This window comes from Falco peregrinus, chromosome 11, assembly GCF_023634155.1.
Source record: "Falco peregrinus isolate bFalPer1 chromosome 11, bFalPer1.pri, whole genome shotgun sequence".
Classification (NCBI taxonomy): Eukaryota; Metazoa; Chordata; class Aves; order Falconiformes; family Falconidae; genus Falco; species Falco peregrinus.
Window position 1 is genome coordinate 22414176 of NC_073731.1, and position 17601 is coordinate 22431776.

The following is a 17601-nucleotide window of genomic DNA, read 5'->3' on the forward strand; positions in this document are numbered from 1 at the left end:
CTGAGTAATGGTGCGTTTAACCCATTCTTTCTGAGCAAGAATCCAAATGACTTGTGCTCAAGAAAGAATAGCAAACCAAAAAGTGCCAAGGGATTTTCATCCGTACTGTATTCACAATGGGAAGAGCAAAATATCAGACAGGAGAGAGGGGAGTGGCATGGTGCATCCATCCTCAGGGAGTCTCGCAGAGTGTGTCTGTTGGGTGAACATAACTCGCTCCTGTTGCCTTCAGTGTGCCTCTCCTGGCTCACGTGAGGTAACTGTCAGGCCCATGCAGTGTATTAGACCTTCCCCTGTCCAATATATTATTACATGAGGAAGAGGAGAGCAGAAGTGCCTCAGGAGGGAGAAATTATTGAATGGCTTCTGCACTATACCTTCTGCACATTTTAATCAGTGGATGTTTATCTCTGCTGGAGACCTGGGCCCATTCTTCTCCTCCTGCCTAGCAGGTACATCCATGGGCTGGAAGTGAGTGTTTTCAGTAAGGGGAAGATTTTCTTGCAGTCGTTGCAGGCTATTGATGTCCCCACAGTGCCCCTTTTTGCCTCCTGCATGCTTGTCCAGAGCTCGACCCACTCACTAACTGAAATATGGCCAAGTAGGGTCCTGCTGAATACCTGCAGCCCCTCTATACCTGGGAAGAGCCAGGAGAGAGCTTTTAATTGCTTCCTCTGTCACAATCTGATCTTAAGCTAGTTGGCTTGGACTGCGGCTGGGCACTGGAGGACAGGCACCTCAAAATGAAGGATGCTGGCTGGGCAGTCCTGCTTTGAGAGGCAGAGCCGGCTGCTCGAGCTGTTCCTTTGTGGACACTGGAGCTGCCGGGGCGAACTGAGGCTCTTCTGGCAGAAGACAGCCTGATATGAGCTTGGTAGCATTCTACCTCGCAGTTCCAAGCCTGGGATCTTGGCACTCCTGGAGCCTGTGGGAAATGCCATCTGACTCCAGGCTGTGGTTGGAAATTTCTCTGTGTGTTTGCTGCTGGTGGTTGGAGGCCCTCTGACGTTATGAGCAGTTGCTTGGTTGCTCAGAAAAATAGCTCTTCTGTTTTTCCTGAAGCCTTATCTGACACTTTTGAAGTGTGAGGTTTATTTTCTTCCAGCTCCACCTCCTCACTCCGAGCTAGTGTAAATAAAACTGCCTCCTTGCTCCTTGCAGACTGCTCTCGTCCCCTCCAGCTTGCTTGTGCTATGTGGCACAGCCTGCTGTGATGGCTCAGGGTGCCTGCTCACACTCCCCTAGCCTTTGCAAGTGGCAAGAGAGGAGAGGATGAGACACCCTGTGATTTTGGTCAAGATGAGTACAGAGACTTCAGCAAAAAAACACCCTTGCTGGGCTCTAAGACATGAAGCACTGCAGTGTCATCTTGTCTGAGTTAAATAAGGGAGAATTTCAGGCTAATAAATAACAAATTGATTAGCACAAGCAGTGCATTGGGCATTCATTTGCCTAATACCAGGTTCACCTGGCTTTCCCTCTTTTGTCTTTGGTTTGCAAGGCAGAGTGGGACTTGTAGCAGAGACACCAGAAGGTGTCAGGAGTGATGCTGGGTCTTCCTGCAGCCGGAGGAGAAGCACTTGCAAGTCTGGGCACTGGGACAGCTGGGTGCTTAGATCTGCTTGGGTGTCAGCATTGGCAGGCTGGTCTGGTCAAACAATTGGTGCTGGCACTTGCATCTGAAATGTGAGCATGTCTTGCTTTGTTTCAGGCTGCTGTGGGCTCTGCAGGGCCTTGGTGCACTGTCTTATATTGGGGCTTTTTTTACCTCTGGAGCTCTGAGGAGGAGGGTCTCACTGTGTCCCCTCCCCCTAGGGGGTCTCTGTGGGTCTGGGTTCATGTTGGTGCTGCAGAGAGGGGACACAGTGCTTGTGCTCGTGCACCCCTTGCACAGTTGCTGTCTGTCAGCTTGGCAAATGCACCAGGGTTTGCCCCCCCTCCCACTAAAATCACGTTGAAGCTGGTTTAGATGCAGGTGGGCTGAGATCCTCACAGCATGTCCCCTCACCTCCTCAACAGTTGGCTACAGTTCCTAGCAGTGGTGGGAAAACTGCTGGTGGCAAGTAACCCAAGCTCACCTAGCCATGGGGAGCCAGCTGCCGTCTGGTGGGTGCTGTCAGCTGCTAAGACCCATTTCCAGAAATGTTCGAAGTCTGGAGCCACAGTGCTGGCACATGGAAAGATCCTGCTCTGATTATTTATCAAGAAGAGAGAAAAACAAAAAAGTAAGAGAGAATGCGAAATTTTTCTAAAAGTTGCTGCTGAAAGTAGACAAGGTGAAGGGCTTCAGGTCTCTGTCTTCTGGCTGGGAACTGCTCTGTGCTCTGCAGTGGGGGCACCTGTGCAGGGGAGGGTATGTACTAGGGGGGAGGGGAAGATGCCGGGACTTCTTTGTAGGATTTTTTTGATATTAGAATTCACCAGGAGGTGGAGGGAAAAAAAACACCAAAACAACCAGCAACCATCCTCAAGCCACAGAAGGGCACTGATTGAGTCATTGTGTGAGCGTGCAAACTTAACCCATGCAGATGCTTTCTGCTCCAGAGTTTTAAAACTAAGGGGCTGACTCAGCTGACATTTTAACTAATCTTCCCCTTTTCTTTTGAACTGACTAATGCTGCTACTAAGTTTTCCCGCTGCCCAGGAAGATGTGGTGGCCAGAGTGCAGGTTTTGTGTCCCAAGTCTTGCTTGTATTTGAGTCTGGGGTCTGAGTGTCTCCCAAGTATGCAAGCTAGGTTATGCCTGAGCCTGGGTGGTGAAGGCAATGGGCCTAAGGAAGTAGAACAACCTGTGGCTTGGAGGATGGTGTGCTTGTGTTGACTTGCAGATTCATAGGAGCTGCATGCTGGCATGGGAAGTCTGGCCCTTTCTGCAGGCTGCTAGCAGTGTTGGTGTGCTTGAGGAAGCCTACTTGTTAGAATCATAGAATGGTTTGGGTTGGAAGGAACCTTAAAGACCATCTAGTTCCAACCCACGGGCAGGGACGCCTTCCACTAGACCAGGTTGCTCAAAGCCCCATCCAACCTGGGCCTGAACACCTCCAGGGATGGGGCATCCACAGCTGCTCTGGGCAGCTGTTCCAGTGCCTCACCACCCTCATAGTGAAGAATTTCTTCCTGATACCTAATCTAAACCTACCCTCTTTCAGTTTAAAGCCATTCCCCTTTGTCCTATCGCGACATGCCCTTGTAAAAAGTCCCTCTCCAGCTTTTCTGTAGGCCCTGTCTAGGTACTGGCAGGCTGCTGAAAGGTCTCCTGGGAGCCTTCTCTTCTCCAGGCTGAACAACCTCAATTGTCTCAGCCTGTCTTCACAGGAGAGGTGCTCCAGCCCTCTGAGCATCTTTGTGGCCTCCTCTGGACTCACTCCAACAGGTCCATGTCCTTCTTATGTTGGGGGCCCCAGACACAAGAGATATCTGTAGCAGAGCCATACTGGGTTACCCTAATGGCATGTCACCCCCAAAGCATGTTGTAAGCTTTGGGCCCAGTTCTTCTCACAGTCCTTTGACTCAGACTGGTCTCTTTGAAAAGCCTGCTGGGGTAAGAGAGCAGAATTCATCAGTTGCCTAACACACAGCCCTGGCTGGCAGGCACTAGTGTCTCTGGGGTGGAAGAAATTGAGGTTGAAGGACTAGTATGAGGCTGCAGAAGAGCTGAGAGTCAGGGTGGGCAGAGTCTGGGAATCTCTGAGGGCTGGGGACGTGTCGTACCAGCCCATTCCCGTGAGACCCTGGTGAAGCTCTGGGTATTGTCCTTGTGCATTTCCTGGGTGTGGGGGAAGAGGAGGGATACTGGGGCAAGAGGTGGCCAGTCAGAAGATTAGCATTGTCCCTCTTGTATGATATCCAAGATCAGCATCCCTCAGTGCAGTTTTTCTGCTCCTTTGATTTACACTAAGATCTGGGATCGGGAGGCCACCGAGCTTTTGTTACAGCTGCTTTTGCCCTCTCCTACTCTGCACTGCTTCTCTATTGTGGCGCATAATTTACTCCCCGACTCTCCATGCTGTAGTTACAGTCCCAGCTCAAAAGTGTGATTACAGCTGCGGCATTGCTGTGTCGTTGCCTTTTGTTTGCCACAATACAGCTCTCCTTGGGCAGAGCAGAAAGGAAAAGAAATAATAATGATGCATGGATGGAGGGGAAGATCTGACGTGCCTTTCCAGCGCATTTGCTGTGTATTTCATCTCGGGTGGAGACTTTCATTAACTAGTCGCTCAGTAGAAGCAACCTGTACCTAAAGGTTAATTTCCACAGCGGTTGTTGCTGGGTTATTTGATGGTGGGTAATTTCTGTCCTCAAAAGATTCTTTTACTCCTACCTAGTATTTAATGAGATTAAATTACAACTTCTCCAAGACCCTCATGGCAGAAGTGTATATGTGTGGCAGGTGGCCACCAAAGCTTTGTATGGACTTAATAGAAAGGCACTCGGGGAGCAGAGAGAAAACCCTTTCATAATAAGGGGGAAAAATAGTGGTGATGTTTGAAAGCTTCATAGGTGTTAATAAAAGATACTGCTTTTTCAGTTACACAGAATGATAAATACAATGGGCTTCTGCAAGAATCTGTCTGTAGGACACAAATTATTGTAACATGACTTTGATGTACGCAGGATGCTCCTTTTAAGGCCTGGAGCAAGGTGACCTTTTAAATGAGGTGACTGTGGGCTGAGTTTTCCAGTTGATATAATGGTGCTGGGCTCCATTCTGACCTTGCAGTGTATTTATACTCTTTTAATTCTACAGATGGTGTGGGGTTTCTCTTGGAGAAGCTAGTCCTAATGCAGCAGTGATCCAGCGAGACCACCGAAGGCAATAAAGCTATTTCTGGCCCTTGTTGGTGTAGTTGATATCAGGGTGAGCTTTGACAGTTGCTGCAGGGTGTTTGTGTTTGATGTAGGTGGGGCAGCAGGTGGGCAGAGGTGGGTGCATGTAGCCTTGGCTGGGCAGGGGGTTGTGTGCGTGGCAGGGAGGTCTGCGCTCTGTTCCGCACGCTCGTCCAGACTTACTGTCATACAGATACTGAAGTGCACCAGGAGCTGGGTCCATAGCGTTGTCTGTTCGTATACCCTCTAATACGTTTTCTCCAGACTGCTAAAGCGGATGACATCTAGCACTGAATACAGTTAAATATGTTTGACATTGAACCGAAAAGCTTCCCTGCGGCTGTTACGAAAGATTTTTGCCAACGTATTTTTCTTGCGTGTTTGGGTTTTTTTGTACAGAGGTTTAACTCATTGCTCTTGACCTCATATTCTGGGCAGTTCACGAATCTTTTACTAGTTGGTTTCTGCATTCGCCTGGAGGGCAAAAGTTTGAATACGTGAAATTCAACAAACATCAGGTGGGTGAAACATCCACTTGAGAAAATGCTTGCAAGACAGATGACAGTCATTGTATACTTTTTCTGCACCCCTGTAGAGAGAAGAGGTGAAATGCAGGGTGCAGGCAGGAGGTCAGCATCCTGGGGAGTTGCGCTGGTGGTGAGGTGGGGTGTCAGGCTGGGCAGAACCAGAATCAAGCACAAATTGTGTTTTACACCGTTGGTACAAAGGCTTTTTGTGTTCTCTGTTTCCCAGCAGCTGTCGGGCAGCCGTGCTACGCAGACAAGGGAGGCAGACCAGCCGCAATAACATCCCAGGGCATCTCAGCTGTGCAGTGCCTCTTGTTTCACTGCTGTTAAAGACCCTTCTTGGGCACAGGGTAGGGGGAGGAGGGGATGCTGGAGATCCTCAGAGCAGGACCCTGGTCTGAGCCGGTTCCTGCAGCTCCAGCAGTAGCCAGTGCCACTCCTCCATTCTTCAGGCTGCCTTGATGCTGTCCTGGCAGTGCTGCTCCTTGGGCTGGTGTATTTTGTAGTGGCACAGCCCTGACCGACTGCCTTGACTGTGTCTGCCTCCAGGGATGGCTCTAGGATTACAGCAGGTGCCTCTGGCTGGAGTAACCGTGAGCTGGAGCGTCTTGCTGCAGCCTTTTCTGGTCTTCCCTTCTCCATTCCCCAGGCATGGGTGGGGGTCTCGGCTGCAGAAGCGAAGGGCACCTGCTGTCCCAGGGGCCAGCTGTCAGCATGTGGAGCCAGGTTGGGTTTCAGCTGTCCAGGGATTAGCAGCAGGGAGCCACATGCAACGTAGTCACTGACGCAAAACCACTTGTGTGAGGGAATCTCAGCCTCTCCTCCCCATGGCACAGACCAGCAGCCTCCCGAGGTGACCTGGGACACACACATAGTTCCCTTCTGAGATCAGCTCTCAGAATCATCTCAGTGATGCTGTTACGGAGCTAGGACCTGGCCTCTGCACGTGGTCCATTTGAAATGGCCAGCAGTGATTCAGGGGACGTGTTTTGCTTTTAAAAGCAAAAGCATTTGTTCTGACCGTGTCTCTGTGCTTGTCTAATTAATTATCCATCTGGGAGTTTTACTTTGTTCATCTCAGCAACGTGTTACAAGGGTAGCACACAAAAACTCCTCTTGTTTGAGGAGTGGGCATGCTGAGGACCAGTTTGCAGATGGAAAGACAGACTGTCATCCTGGAGAGGAATACATTCAGATTTTTTGTACTGGTTGAAGAAGTGGGAAAGTGAGGATCGATACCTGAGTCATACCAAGCTCCAGCATGAAATGGTGGGAACGCTGTTCCATTTTGGAAGCATGGGTGTTTGATGTTGGTATGAAATGGGGGAGTTCCCACAGATCTGGGGAGGGTGGTCTCTCCTCTGGCCCCAACACTGTTGTGTTGGGTTTTTTCCTTCCCCCCAAGTGTGGTTAAGAGTCAGGGCCTTTCCTGCCTGAACCATTGCATCTTATTCTCCAAGTGGTGAAATGGGTTTTGGCAGCATTGACTGTTTCTGGGGCACAGCGAGAATAAATTTGTGCTTGCAAAAAAGCACATGGCCTGGCAGTTAAAAAAACCCCAGTTGCTAATGATGTCTTACAGATGTGATTGTATGTGTTCCCTTCCCAGCACTGTTGTTGTCTTGACACGGTGCACACCAGATACTTAACGAACGGGCAACCCTCTGTGGAACGATTCCCCATCAGCTTTAAAACCCACTTCTCAGGGAATTATTTTCATCACGTGGTGCTCGGGATTTACTGCAACGGCCGGTATGGCTCATTGGGCATGAGCAGACGATCAGATCTGATGGACAAACCTCTAACTTACCGAACTCTGAGCGACCTCATCTTTGAATTTGAAGACTCCTATAAAAAGTACTTGCATTCAGTGAAAAAAGTAAAAATTGGATTATATGTCCCGCATGAGCCGCACAGCTTTCAGCCTATTGAGTGGAAACAGCTGGTCCTCAATATATCCAAAATGATGCGCACGGAAGTCAGGAAGGAGCTGGAGAAGTTTGCCAGGGATATGAGGATGAAGGTAGGTCTGCACATCTGGGTGGTGGACTCGGAGGTTGGGGGTGCCTTGTCCCATCCTGCAGAGATTGGTCTTGCTTCATGTCAGCAGGCTGACCCCAGCCTGAGATTAAGGTGGTATCAGATGGGCTGGGGGTGTGCTTACATCTGCCTCTATGGTTTTCCCACAGAGCCTGGTGTGTTTTCAAGCCCTTATAGCTATTTTTTAGTTCAAGGGTCTCCACTTCGGGCTGGAAAATTCTTGAACTCATACTTGTCCCCGGACACCAAGGAGCTATTGCCCGGTTTGTTTTTCAGAACTAGGATGGCTGGGGCTGAAGCTGGTGGGGTGGGCGAGCTGGTTGCAGGGAGGGATCTCTGCTCTTTGCACCTGAGCTGCAAGGGGTGCCGTGGGACACCCATGTCAGTGGCTGCTTCTCCTTGCAGGGCATGCCAGTGGGCTCGCCCTGCGCTGCCTGATGTCCACCACTCTCAGCTAAATCAAAGTAGATTACATGGGAAAGGTGAGGAAAGCAAGTCCCTGACAGGCTACTCCTTCCCCTCGGGTTGGTTGGACTGAAGAGCCCAGAGGGAAACCATGGGGAGACAGGGCAGGCTGCCAGGGGGCTGGAGGGTTTGGCTGCCCTTGGGGACAAGGGAGGGGTGTCCCTGACCATGCCTCTGGGGCTGGCGTGGGTGGGGAGCTGGTTGCGGTCACGGTGGAAGGGGATTTGGTGCCTTTCCAGCCTGCCGCTGGCAATGGGAGCAGAGCAGGTGTGTTGCTAAGTATGGGGCTGGCTCTCGTGGAGAGGCATGCGGCATCGTGTCAAGTTATTCTGGGTTCCCATTCCCTGCCCTGCTGAGGAATGGCTTCTACGTAGCAGCCGCGTGCCTTTTTGGCAGAGGCACCTGTCCCCTTGCCCTGATCTGGGGGTGTCACCAGTGGCATTGTAGCCCTTATGTCCTGCTGCCACCCCTTCTGCCCAGCCAAGTTTTGTACCATACTGTCGCCTTAAGCACATGTGCTTGATTACAAATGTATGAAGTTGTTTTTTGGTGTTTGCCCGCCCCCCCCCCCCCCTTCTCTATTCACACACTTTTAAAACCATCTAGAAAGGAAACAGGTTGAAGCTGGCTCTAGTCGAAGTCTGTGTGGACAGATGACTCACTGAACATAGTTCTAATAGACAGACCAGCTCTGTGTGTGCTGAGCTGTGACACTGGGTCCCATCCTTGTAAGGGCCTCAAGGCCAGGACCACAGCCCTGAACCCTTGAAGGCTGAAGGCCCTGCATCTGACCTTTCCCTTGAGTTAATGCAGAGTTTGGGCCACTTGATTCAGGGGGCTCCCATTGTGAGGGAGCTGACTTTGGAGGATCAGGTCTTAAGAACAGGCTGGAGTGTGGGCATTGTGCCCGATGAGGTTTGGAGGGCCTGGGGGATGAAGGCAGGCTGGAGACTTACTGAAAAGTCCCGCTGTCACAGAGATTTTTACTGTTAGCCTGGGAGAAGATCGCATCTGTTTGTGGAGAGGAAAACTGGAGAGGGCCTTTCGGCTGCGTGAGGTTCCTTCAGCTGAGGCTCAGAGCTGGTTTTCTTATCCCTTGCTGTTGCCAGCTCTGAAGAAGGCTGTGGATGAGGCCTGTTTTTCAGTATTTAGCTGGGAACTGAATTGGTGACACCAACTAATTTTTGCAGGAGGCCCCTGAACAGCTATCACATGATTACAGCTTTGGGTTCCTCTTAACCTGGGCAGGGTTTGAATAAGCCCCAAGAGACTGAAGGCTCTTTGTGTGCTGTCTCCGTTACAGTATGAGGCCCTTTTATTTTTTCATTGAACCATTGCCTTTATTGACCGCCTTTTCCTTCCGCCCCCCATCTCTCACAGATTCTGAAACCCTCAAGTGCCCATTCTCCGATGAAAGAGAGATCACGGGGTAAGTCGTTGTCCCCTCGCCGAAGACAAGCCAGCCCTCAGAGACGGGCGTGCAGAAGAGATAAATCGTGAGTATTGCTGCTGCCCTTGCTGACGGGTCAGAGATGGAGGGTGATGACATATTATTTTATGCTGTACAAAAGTTTTATATGTGCTCACTGGCACGTATAGGATAACTGCACCAGGTATCTCAGTTACCGGAGAGGCTCCAGAAGCTGCCAGTACTGCTGATGTCCTGGCATTGCTGTGCTTGCTGCTGCCCGATGGCCCCTCTGTGCAGTGTCCTTGGATGACCCGACGCCTTTGCTTGGTTCAGTTCTACCAGGTGTTGGATGACTGTGAAAGTGAAAGTGTTGGGTTTTGCCTTTTCTTTTTTTCCAGTCTTCATACAGTCTGCTTTTTCGAGAAACGAACCTAGCCTGGCGTGCAGGGAACCTGTTCAAGAGGGAAAGTAGTTTGATCGCATTTGAAGGTGTTCAGACATAGGTATTAAAACCAGGAGGATGTATCTGCTGTGGGTGGTGGGGTGCCCTGCTGTCACGGCCACTGGGGTGGACATTGGATTCTCTGTGATGAGCCTTCGTATGGAGCTGTTCTGATGGAGTGGTTTTGGCTATGGACTGTCTGACTTACAGTGATGGTGAAAAAGTATATCTTTTCTCTTCTTGCCAAAGCGGAAACATCACTTGCACTGTGATTTCAACTTTAATCAACTTAAAAAAAACTCAGACCACTTTCCTTGTGCATTGTAGCCAATAGTTTTTCTTTAACTGTGCAGGGGAGGATGGACTAACTGCATGCAGTATCTCTACATGGATAAAACTGAGCTTCCAGATCACAGGCCTTTTACAGCCACTGGCAATTCAGGCTCCCATAACCTTAGATGTGGAAGAGTTGAGTTTTAGCTATACTGCTTCATGCCAGGAAACTGACAACTGTGAAAGTCTATACGTAACCCAGATTAGTCACATATTTATGATCATTGCTTTTTAAATAGGCTCCCAGACTACTGTCTCAGCACTTATTTATTTATTTTAAAGCAGCTAACAAAGACATTAGGCAAACCTTCTAAAGATAACTTCAAGATACTTTAGCGGCAGATGATTTCACAGCAGGCTTTTATTTTTACATGTGAATTCACATTCAGTGCACGGTGGTGTACTTTGGGCTTCATCACAGAAAGCTCCTTTTTTACTGCATGGGTAATGATGGTTGTAATGGGCTCGGCTGCTCCAGGCTTCTTTATCTCCTATATTCACTTTAAGGAATGGTTTAATCTTTGGCTTTCTGGTAGTGCTTCTGCAGTTGCTGGAGTGGATCATGTATATCTGGAGAGAAGAGCTCGTTTCCTGAGAGCATTGCTGGGCATGTGGCTGATTCCTCCTTGGCAGCTTTGCTTTTCTAGGACAGAAAGACAAGTGAAGTCCTGGTGGCCTCACAGTGGCTTCAGCACTTTCTACCTACTCAGTGGTTCTGCTGTGCTGCTCTATATCTAGAGCAAATTATGTTATTCTAAAATAAACCCAGGGTCACCATGATACAAGATCCAGGACCTAGCTATAGCATGATACAGACTGCACGCACGAGACCTTCCTCTCTGCTTTGGCAGAAGGCTGTTGAAGCATCTCGGAGTGGGTGGGTGCTCTTGCAGCACGTGCTGTGTGGCTGTGTGGCAGCCCTGCAGGTTCTGCACAGCCCCTCACAAGCCTGGCCAGTATGCTTGGAAGCAGAAGTGGGGTGGAGGAGCTTTCTGCAGGTCCAGAGCCCTTGAGCAGACCCCAGGAGACTGCTGTTAGCAAAGTGGTGCCAGGGAGAACTGGGTTCCTGATGATAAAATGCTGATGTGCAGTGGTGCTGGTGGCTCGAAGCCTGACTGTGCCTTTTGCCCCAGCGGGAGCGATGCTGCAGAGTGTGCTGCTGTAGGGTGTTACCTTCTAGTGACAAAACCCTTTTATTTCTAGGATGGAGATCTGCTGGTTTCTGAAATGAGGGGTCTCTGAGATCTGAAGAGGGAAGGGAATGGCATCCCCTCATCAGGGATAAGCTGAATGACACATACCAGCATGTTGATGCGGGGCGCAAAATACACAAAGGGAAACTGAGCATTTTATTCTGCATATTGATGGATCTCTGAGAACCTACCTAGCTGCAGCGAGAGGCCTTTGTGTTCCGCCAGAACTTTCAGCCCAGGCTTTAGGCTGAAATCCTAGCTAAAGAATGGCCGTGCTTATCAACACTGTGTTTTGTTTCTTTGTGGCTCTCTCCCATGCAGTAATTACAGCTTTTTAGAGCTTGCAGGGGAGGGGGAGAGGAAGAGAAGTGTTTTGCTCTAGCATGAGCTGGCAGGGGCTGAATAACACAGTCATTTGAGAGGCTTCACCTGCTGATGACAAGCTGTTATTACAGCCTGGTTTTTGTCAACAATAAAATTATACGGGCCTGCTGGGAGGAATCTCCCAGTGAAAAATATGTGAACTGGAATATCTTTGGATTGTTTCTGAAGGACAAAGGCTGAAGCTGGGCCAAAGGACAGAAGTGGATATTACAGCCTCAACCCTTTAACTTCTCATCCTGGTTCCTTACTAGTTTGTTAGGTAAATGCCAGTGGTAGCTGCTAGCAAGCCCCCGGTAGCGTTTTAGCTTGGAAATACAGCTACAGGGCAGATAAGGTACGTTGCAGGACTTGGGTGGCAACGCAGTAAGCAGCACGCGTGTGTGTGGGAGCGGTGTGTAGTCAAATTGCAGCTCATTAACTGAACTGTGTGACAGTCCGTGTACTCTTAGCACGCAGCTGGTGCGGTCCTGCTAAGGGTGGCCAGCAGGCAAGGATGAACAAAGAGGATACAGGGTGGTAAGTGTCTGAAGTTTTACTGTGTCCACTTGTCCATCCTCTGAAGTCCCAAACCAGGAGGGTGCAGTAAGTAGCAAGCCACTGTGCTGAACAGGCAACACAGTGTTTCATCCTCAATGGAAGTGCTTGGAGCTGGAGGGCTCTGGGAGAGTTGATACCAGATTGGAAGGGAGCATCATGCGGCAGCCTGAAGCAATCTCTGCTCCTAAGTGTCAGCTCACCAGATCTATTTCCTTTTAATTTTATGGTGAGGCTTAATACATGCATGCTCTGTGAGTGTCATAGCAACACTGGCCTTGTATGCTTCTGGCCTAATTTAGCTGTTGCAAGGAAAATTCTATTAGTCTGTTATATGAGGATGTGCAAGGGGACAGGATTATATTAGGATGTGCAAAATCAGGTGGGTCGAGTGCAGACAACTCGTGAATACTGTGTACCTAGCAGCTGTGCACGGCTAGCTTACCTGCTCATCATCACAGCACTCTGGGCAGGAGGCGTGATCTGATGATCCAGTACAGCAGACGTTCTCCCACTTCCGAGGGGATGTTTGATGTCAGGTCATCTGCCAGCCAAGGAGAATAGGGGCTGAGGTGCCTCTGCTCCAACAAATTCTTGCCTTTTCCTAAAACCTTATGGAGGACAGTTTGTAGCTACAAGCTAGGGAATTGTCACGGAGTGGAAATGGGCATGTTGCCATGGGTGCACAGCAATTCCACATCTCTTGGATAATCAGAGAAGGTAGAACAATCCAGGCATGCTTTAATTAAAACCATATTCTGGCTTTAATTAAAGGGAGGGAGGGAGAAAAGTGTGGGAAGGGAAGAGGATCCCTGAATTTGAGGGAAGGAGGGAGGGAGGATGGGCACTGGAAATTTCATACAGTGTACCTCTTGCTGGTTTCTGACTCCTGCGCAAGCTCTAAGGGATGCAGCCTGTAGTTTGTTTTCTGGCAAGCCAAAGCCCATCTGCTCTGAAGGAATACAGTGGAAAAATCCGAACTACCTTACAATGATTTCTTCAGGTGTGATCTGTTCCTGCAAGTGACACAGACCAGTGAAGAGTCCTTCATTTCTGTGAAGCACTTACAAACTGAGACAAACAGAAGGCAGGGCTGTAGGGCAGTACTGCAAAGAGGATGATGGGGTTATTAGGAGAGGTGCTTGGATAAGTGGCAAAAAACCCAGGTTGCGTTCAGTGTGTGATTAGAAGAGCGTTAGTTGTCCACAGCAGTGTCCCCAGCTCTCAAATGCTGTGCAAATTCTTAGCAGAGATCTGGTGTTAGCAGCTCTGCTCTTCTAAAGAAAAAAGAAAATTTAAGAATTATTGAATCAAAGAATTATAAAATATTTCAGAGGCTCTGCCACACATCTGTATATGTGTAAGCTACACATTCCCACCTCTTAGGGCTGCAGTGGTATGGCTTTTAGGTTGGTGCATATGCCCCACAGGCAGGGCAGGGCTTTCCCTGCTGCAGGCTGCCTCTCCTGCAGCTTTGGCAGAAACAGGCAGGCAGCGTGCAGCGAGGGGGTAAGTGTGACCCACGAGTTTGCGCAGGCAGGGCTGACGTCTGCTGTGTAAAAAGCGAGGAGTAAAGTGCAAGAGCTGAAAACCAGGTCTGAGGAGCTGTAGGAAAGCGCTGGAGCCATTACCAGCTTCATTCATACTGTCCTGCTCAGGCTTTAGCTGTGCCTTTGCAGCGAAGCAAATGTGCTGTAGAGTCTACTAGGAGAAACACGTATTTTAAACAATGTCTTTCTTTAGAAAAGCAAACATACAGCTTAGCGTGAAAATATCCAGGAGCCTGGAATAAGCTTTCAGATTAGTGATTCTATAGACTATAAATCAGCAGAATTGTTTTGGTTTGACAACTTTATTGCAGAAGCTTTTCCACTGCTTGCTAAATAGAGAGAGATTGTTCAGTCTCAAGGTTTCATTTAGTTCAGGTTGTTGATACGCTTAAGTGACCCAACAGCCTGTGTGTGTGTGATGACTCAAGCGAGTGGCTGGACTGTATCAACCATAAGATGGCTGGAGACTGGTGGGACTTCACCTTGTGTTTTGTTTGGTGGGCGCCAGCCAGAAGGAAAGGGCAGGTTCAGAGAGACCACGCGCTGTGCCCATGGGAGAGGCCTTGCCTGTTTGCTCTCACCGTTTCCGCTTTATTCTGAAAGCCGGAGCTCTGCTCAGGGGTAGGATGTGGGTTGGATGTTTCTAGTCTTAGCTACTCATTTAAGCCCCCCCTCTAGTCAGAAGGAGAGGGGTGCTCCCTGGCTCCCATCACGGACCCTGGGATGGGACAACAGTTTTTTGCTGGTGCTTGGCTTCAGAGGCAACCCGTGAGTAGCTTGGCCATCCTAATTCATGTGACAACTCCAGCAGGATCGTGCTTGTGATGAGTAAACTAGATCTAGTCAGTCCTACTTTGAAGTAAACCGTTCCTGATGTGACAGCTGCTCTCTGCAGTCCTGCCCGGCAGTGTGGGACGGCCGGTGAGCTGTGCCCTCTTCCCTCCTTTGCTCTCAGGCCTGCGGTGGTGGACAAGAAAGGAGACCTGGCTGCGCTCAACGAGGTAGGCTACCAGCTCCGCATCTAACAAAGCCATACGCCGGACAGAGGGCTTCCTGGTGCTTCCCGCTGCACTTTACCTGCACTCCATTGGAAGGAAAAAGGAATGGGACTATTTATTGACTCGTGGACTCTATTGACAATAAAAGTTTTACCTAGAAAGTAGAAGGGGGGAAAATTATTTTGGGTGGCAGTATTTATTTCATTTCAATTTATAGAAAAGACATTAGCGAAGAGAACCTAAAACTAGGTTTGCCAGGATATGAGATATTTTATTCCCCTCCATCATGTAGCAGGTGACTCCAGTAGCGTGAGAGCTTCTTCAGATATAATTTCCATGTACAAGTATTAATTAAATTTGGACTTTGTGTTGGGTAGTAGCATTGGTATAACTAAGAAATCATATTCTTAGTGTTAAGATGTGCTGGGGTGCAGTGCAGTTAAAAAAAAATCATACTCAGTATTAATATTTAATTCAGCAATAAAAACAAGCAGTGCAGAAGTGGTGTGATTTTTTTAAAGTATCAGCATTACCTCACTAAACTTAAATAGATATGCAAAACTGTCAGTATTATTCTTTTGTAACTAATTTGTACTGTTTCCCAGCATTTCTGGTAGTATTAAAACAGCACTGGATGTTTTACTGCCACCTGTATTATTGTTTTGTGCATGTTGCTGAAAGATGTTAAGTAATAGTAATATGCAAGTGTATTCTTAAACACTGACATCTTATTAGGCAAGGTATGAGGCTTTGTTTTTGTAAATGATGATAACCGATGAATAATGAATTTTTAAACTTTCATAATTTTTTTATACTTTGTCACAAGCTTTTAGTCTTTCCGGACTACACTGCTGAAGCACAAAATGTAGAGATTGCTGTTTTGTAGAGGCAAGTGTTCACCTATTAGTCAGTTTGTTTCTCGTATGTTCCTGGAATAATGGAAAAAAAAATGTCAGAGTTGCTAACCTGAGTCTCTATGCTTTTCTTTCAACGTTTGTGTGTAACTTTGAACCTTGTCTTTGAAAGGCTAAGCAGTCTCAGATCATGATGCCTTGACATCTTATATTAAGATCGGACATTGCAGGCTCAAATTCACCTTCCGCCATGCTGTTGTAGGGCGTTTTTCCTGTATGTGTTGTAGTAACAACTGCTTAGTCAGACCTGAATAAGGAGGCTTGTATGTCTGAAACTGCTGAAAATCAAGCTTATCTGCTTCCTCCCTACTCAGACCTTTTGTCCTAAGACTTAGCTAAGGACCTGTGATGGACGGCAGCATTCTTAAAGAACGTGGTAAGACTTTCATGAGGGTCCATCGGTTGTATTAATGAAGTTCTCTGAAAGCATCAGAGTGCTGCATTCCTGAAAATACTTCATTAGGTGCCTAAATAGAAACTGGATTATTGTACAACTCTGGCCTCTACCCTTTGTGCTGTGCTTATAGATGATACTGCCATGGGCTTTGTGTACCTCCTCTCCTGGGCACGCACTTTTTTGGGATCTCAGTGAAGACAGGATGTTGTAACACAGTGACAATAACGCTTACTCAAATGGAATGATTTAAGCTCCTAGAACACTTTTATCAGCCAGCAACTGAATCAATACAGGAGAAGATTGCTCGCACACAGACCTCATTGCTCAAGAAAGTCAATGAATCTCACCGACCTAGGACAGGAAGACAACACTGAGACCCAGCAACCTTCCACAAACAGTGAAAGGCTTCCTACTAATTAGACTTCAGAAGGTCTAGAAAGAAGACTTTTCCAATGTGTTACACTTCTTTATACAAGATTATCATATCACTTACAGGGAGGCCTTTTCCATCCCTCTTTCTGTAAACTTTTCCACTCCTGTGTTCACAATAGGATTTTTTTGTTTTGTTTTTGGTTCAGGAGTGAAGTTGATGAGAGGGAAATACTCTTGGTAGAAATTCTTGTGTAACATGACATCAGCTGCAGAGTTTGTTTTAAACTTTGTGCTGCTCAGTGTCTTGTGACCTAAACAGGTTTTTTTAATGTATCCTTTAAATGTCTCATGGGTAAAGTCTGAACAACTTATTTTGATCAGCTGTATCCTATAGCACAAGGTTATCTGGTATGTTACAAGTTTTTTTATGAAACCATGGTTTACTTCAGCTCAAGTAGTGGCGGTTGTATATAGTTTTTACCATTGTCCAGCACAATTTGAGTTATTTACTCTTAACCTCTAACTTACACGGAAACTTTAATGCTGTAGAGAGGTGTGTGACAAATTGCTTTTGGTCCTTGTTTTGAAGTTCAGCTGAAATACTCTCTTGAAACTTGCTTATGATGGCATTTGTCTTGTGTGGTTCTAGTAACTGCAGAGTGGTCAGATAGAGTAGAAAACATGCATGACGACTTATTTTTTTTTTCCTCCTGTTACTTGTATGTTTATGCACAGCATGAAACTGTAATAAAAGCATCATGGTAGTCTTTTTTTAATGACTTTGGGTTGTTTTTTGGTCCTGTCCAGGTTTCTATTCCATAAAATATTTGTCAGTCATTTCTAGACTCAAGATGTGACAAATAGGAACAAACTAAAGCAGATGTTTTTAAAGAATGTTAAATATCTGCCTCATTTATTATTCTACAAAGAAGTTGCTGAACATACTGGTTAGCTATAGAGCTGTAATGGGTTGTACAAAGACTGAAACAGGCTTTAGATGAATACATACTCTGAACAAGTGATGTTCAAGATAATAGAAAAGTTCTGCTATTTAGAATAAGCCTTATCTGCCTTCCCCTGTTTCAGCTGCCTGTGTGCCAGTGAGGGCACAGACAGCTAGGATCTCACATGCTAGGGAGACATACGTACCCAGAAATTTGTTGCATTTAGTTAATTAAGTTTCCATCTATCCACTCCAGCTTTGAAAGCAGATA

The 17601-nt window shown here is 47.6% G+C and overlaps 1 protein-coding gene and 1 long non-coding RNA gene across 3 annotated transcripts in view; one reads left to right on the plus strand and one right to left on the minus strand.

Moving 5' to 3' along the window:
• Window positions 1-17158, plus strand: part of VASH2 (vasohibin 2) — a 38864-nt gene extending 21706 nt beyond the window's left edge. For both annotated transcript variants that reach the window (XM_027788462.2, XM_055816069.1), the window contains exons 5-7: window positions 6996-7377; window positions 9240-9355; window positions 14662-17158. In XM_027788462.2, coding sequence (XP_027644263.1) covers window positions 6996-7377; window positions 9240-9355; window positions 14662-14731 — 568 coding nt within the window. In that variant the 3' untranslated portion in view covers window positions 14732-17158. The remainder of the gene's footprint in view (window positions 1-6995; window positions 7378-9239; window positions 9356-14661) is intronic.
• LOC129785303 (uncharacterized) lies at window positions 10300-14667 on the minus strand. Its single transcript, XR_008749155.1, has 2 exons — window positions 12602-14667; window positions 10300-10688 (listed from the first exon to the last, which is right to left on the minus strand). It is a non-coding gene; the product is annotated as an uncharacterized LOC129785303 (long non-coding RNA).
• Window positions 17159-17601: the final 443 nt, after the last annotated feature.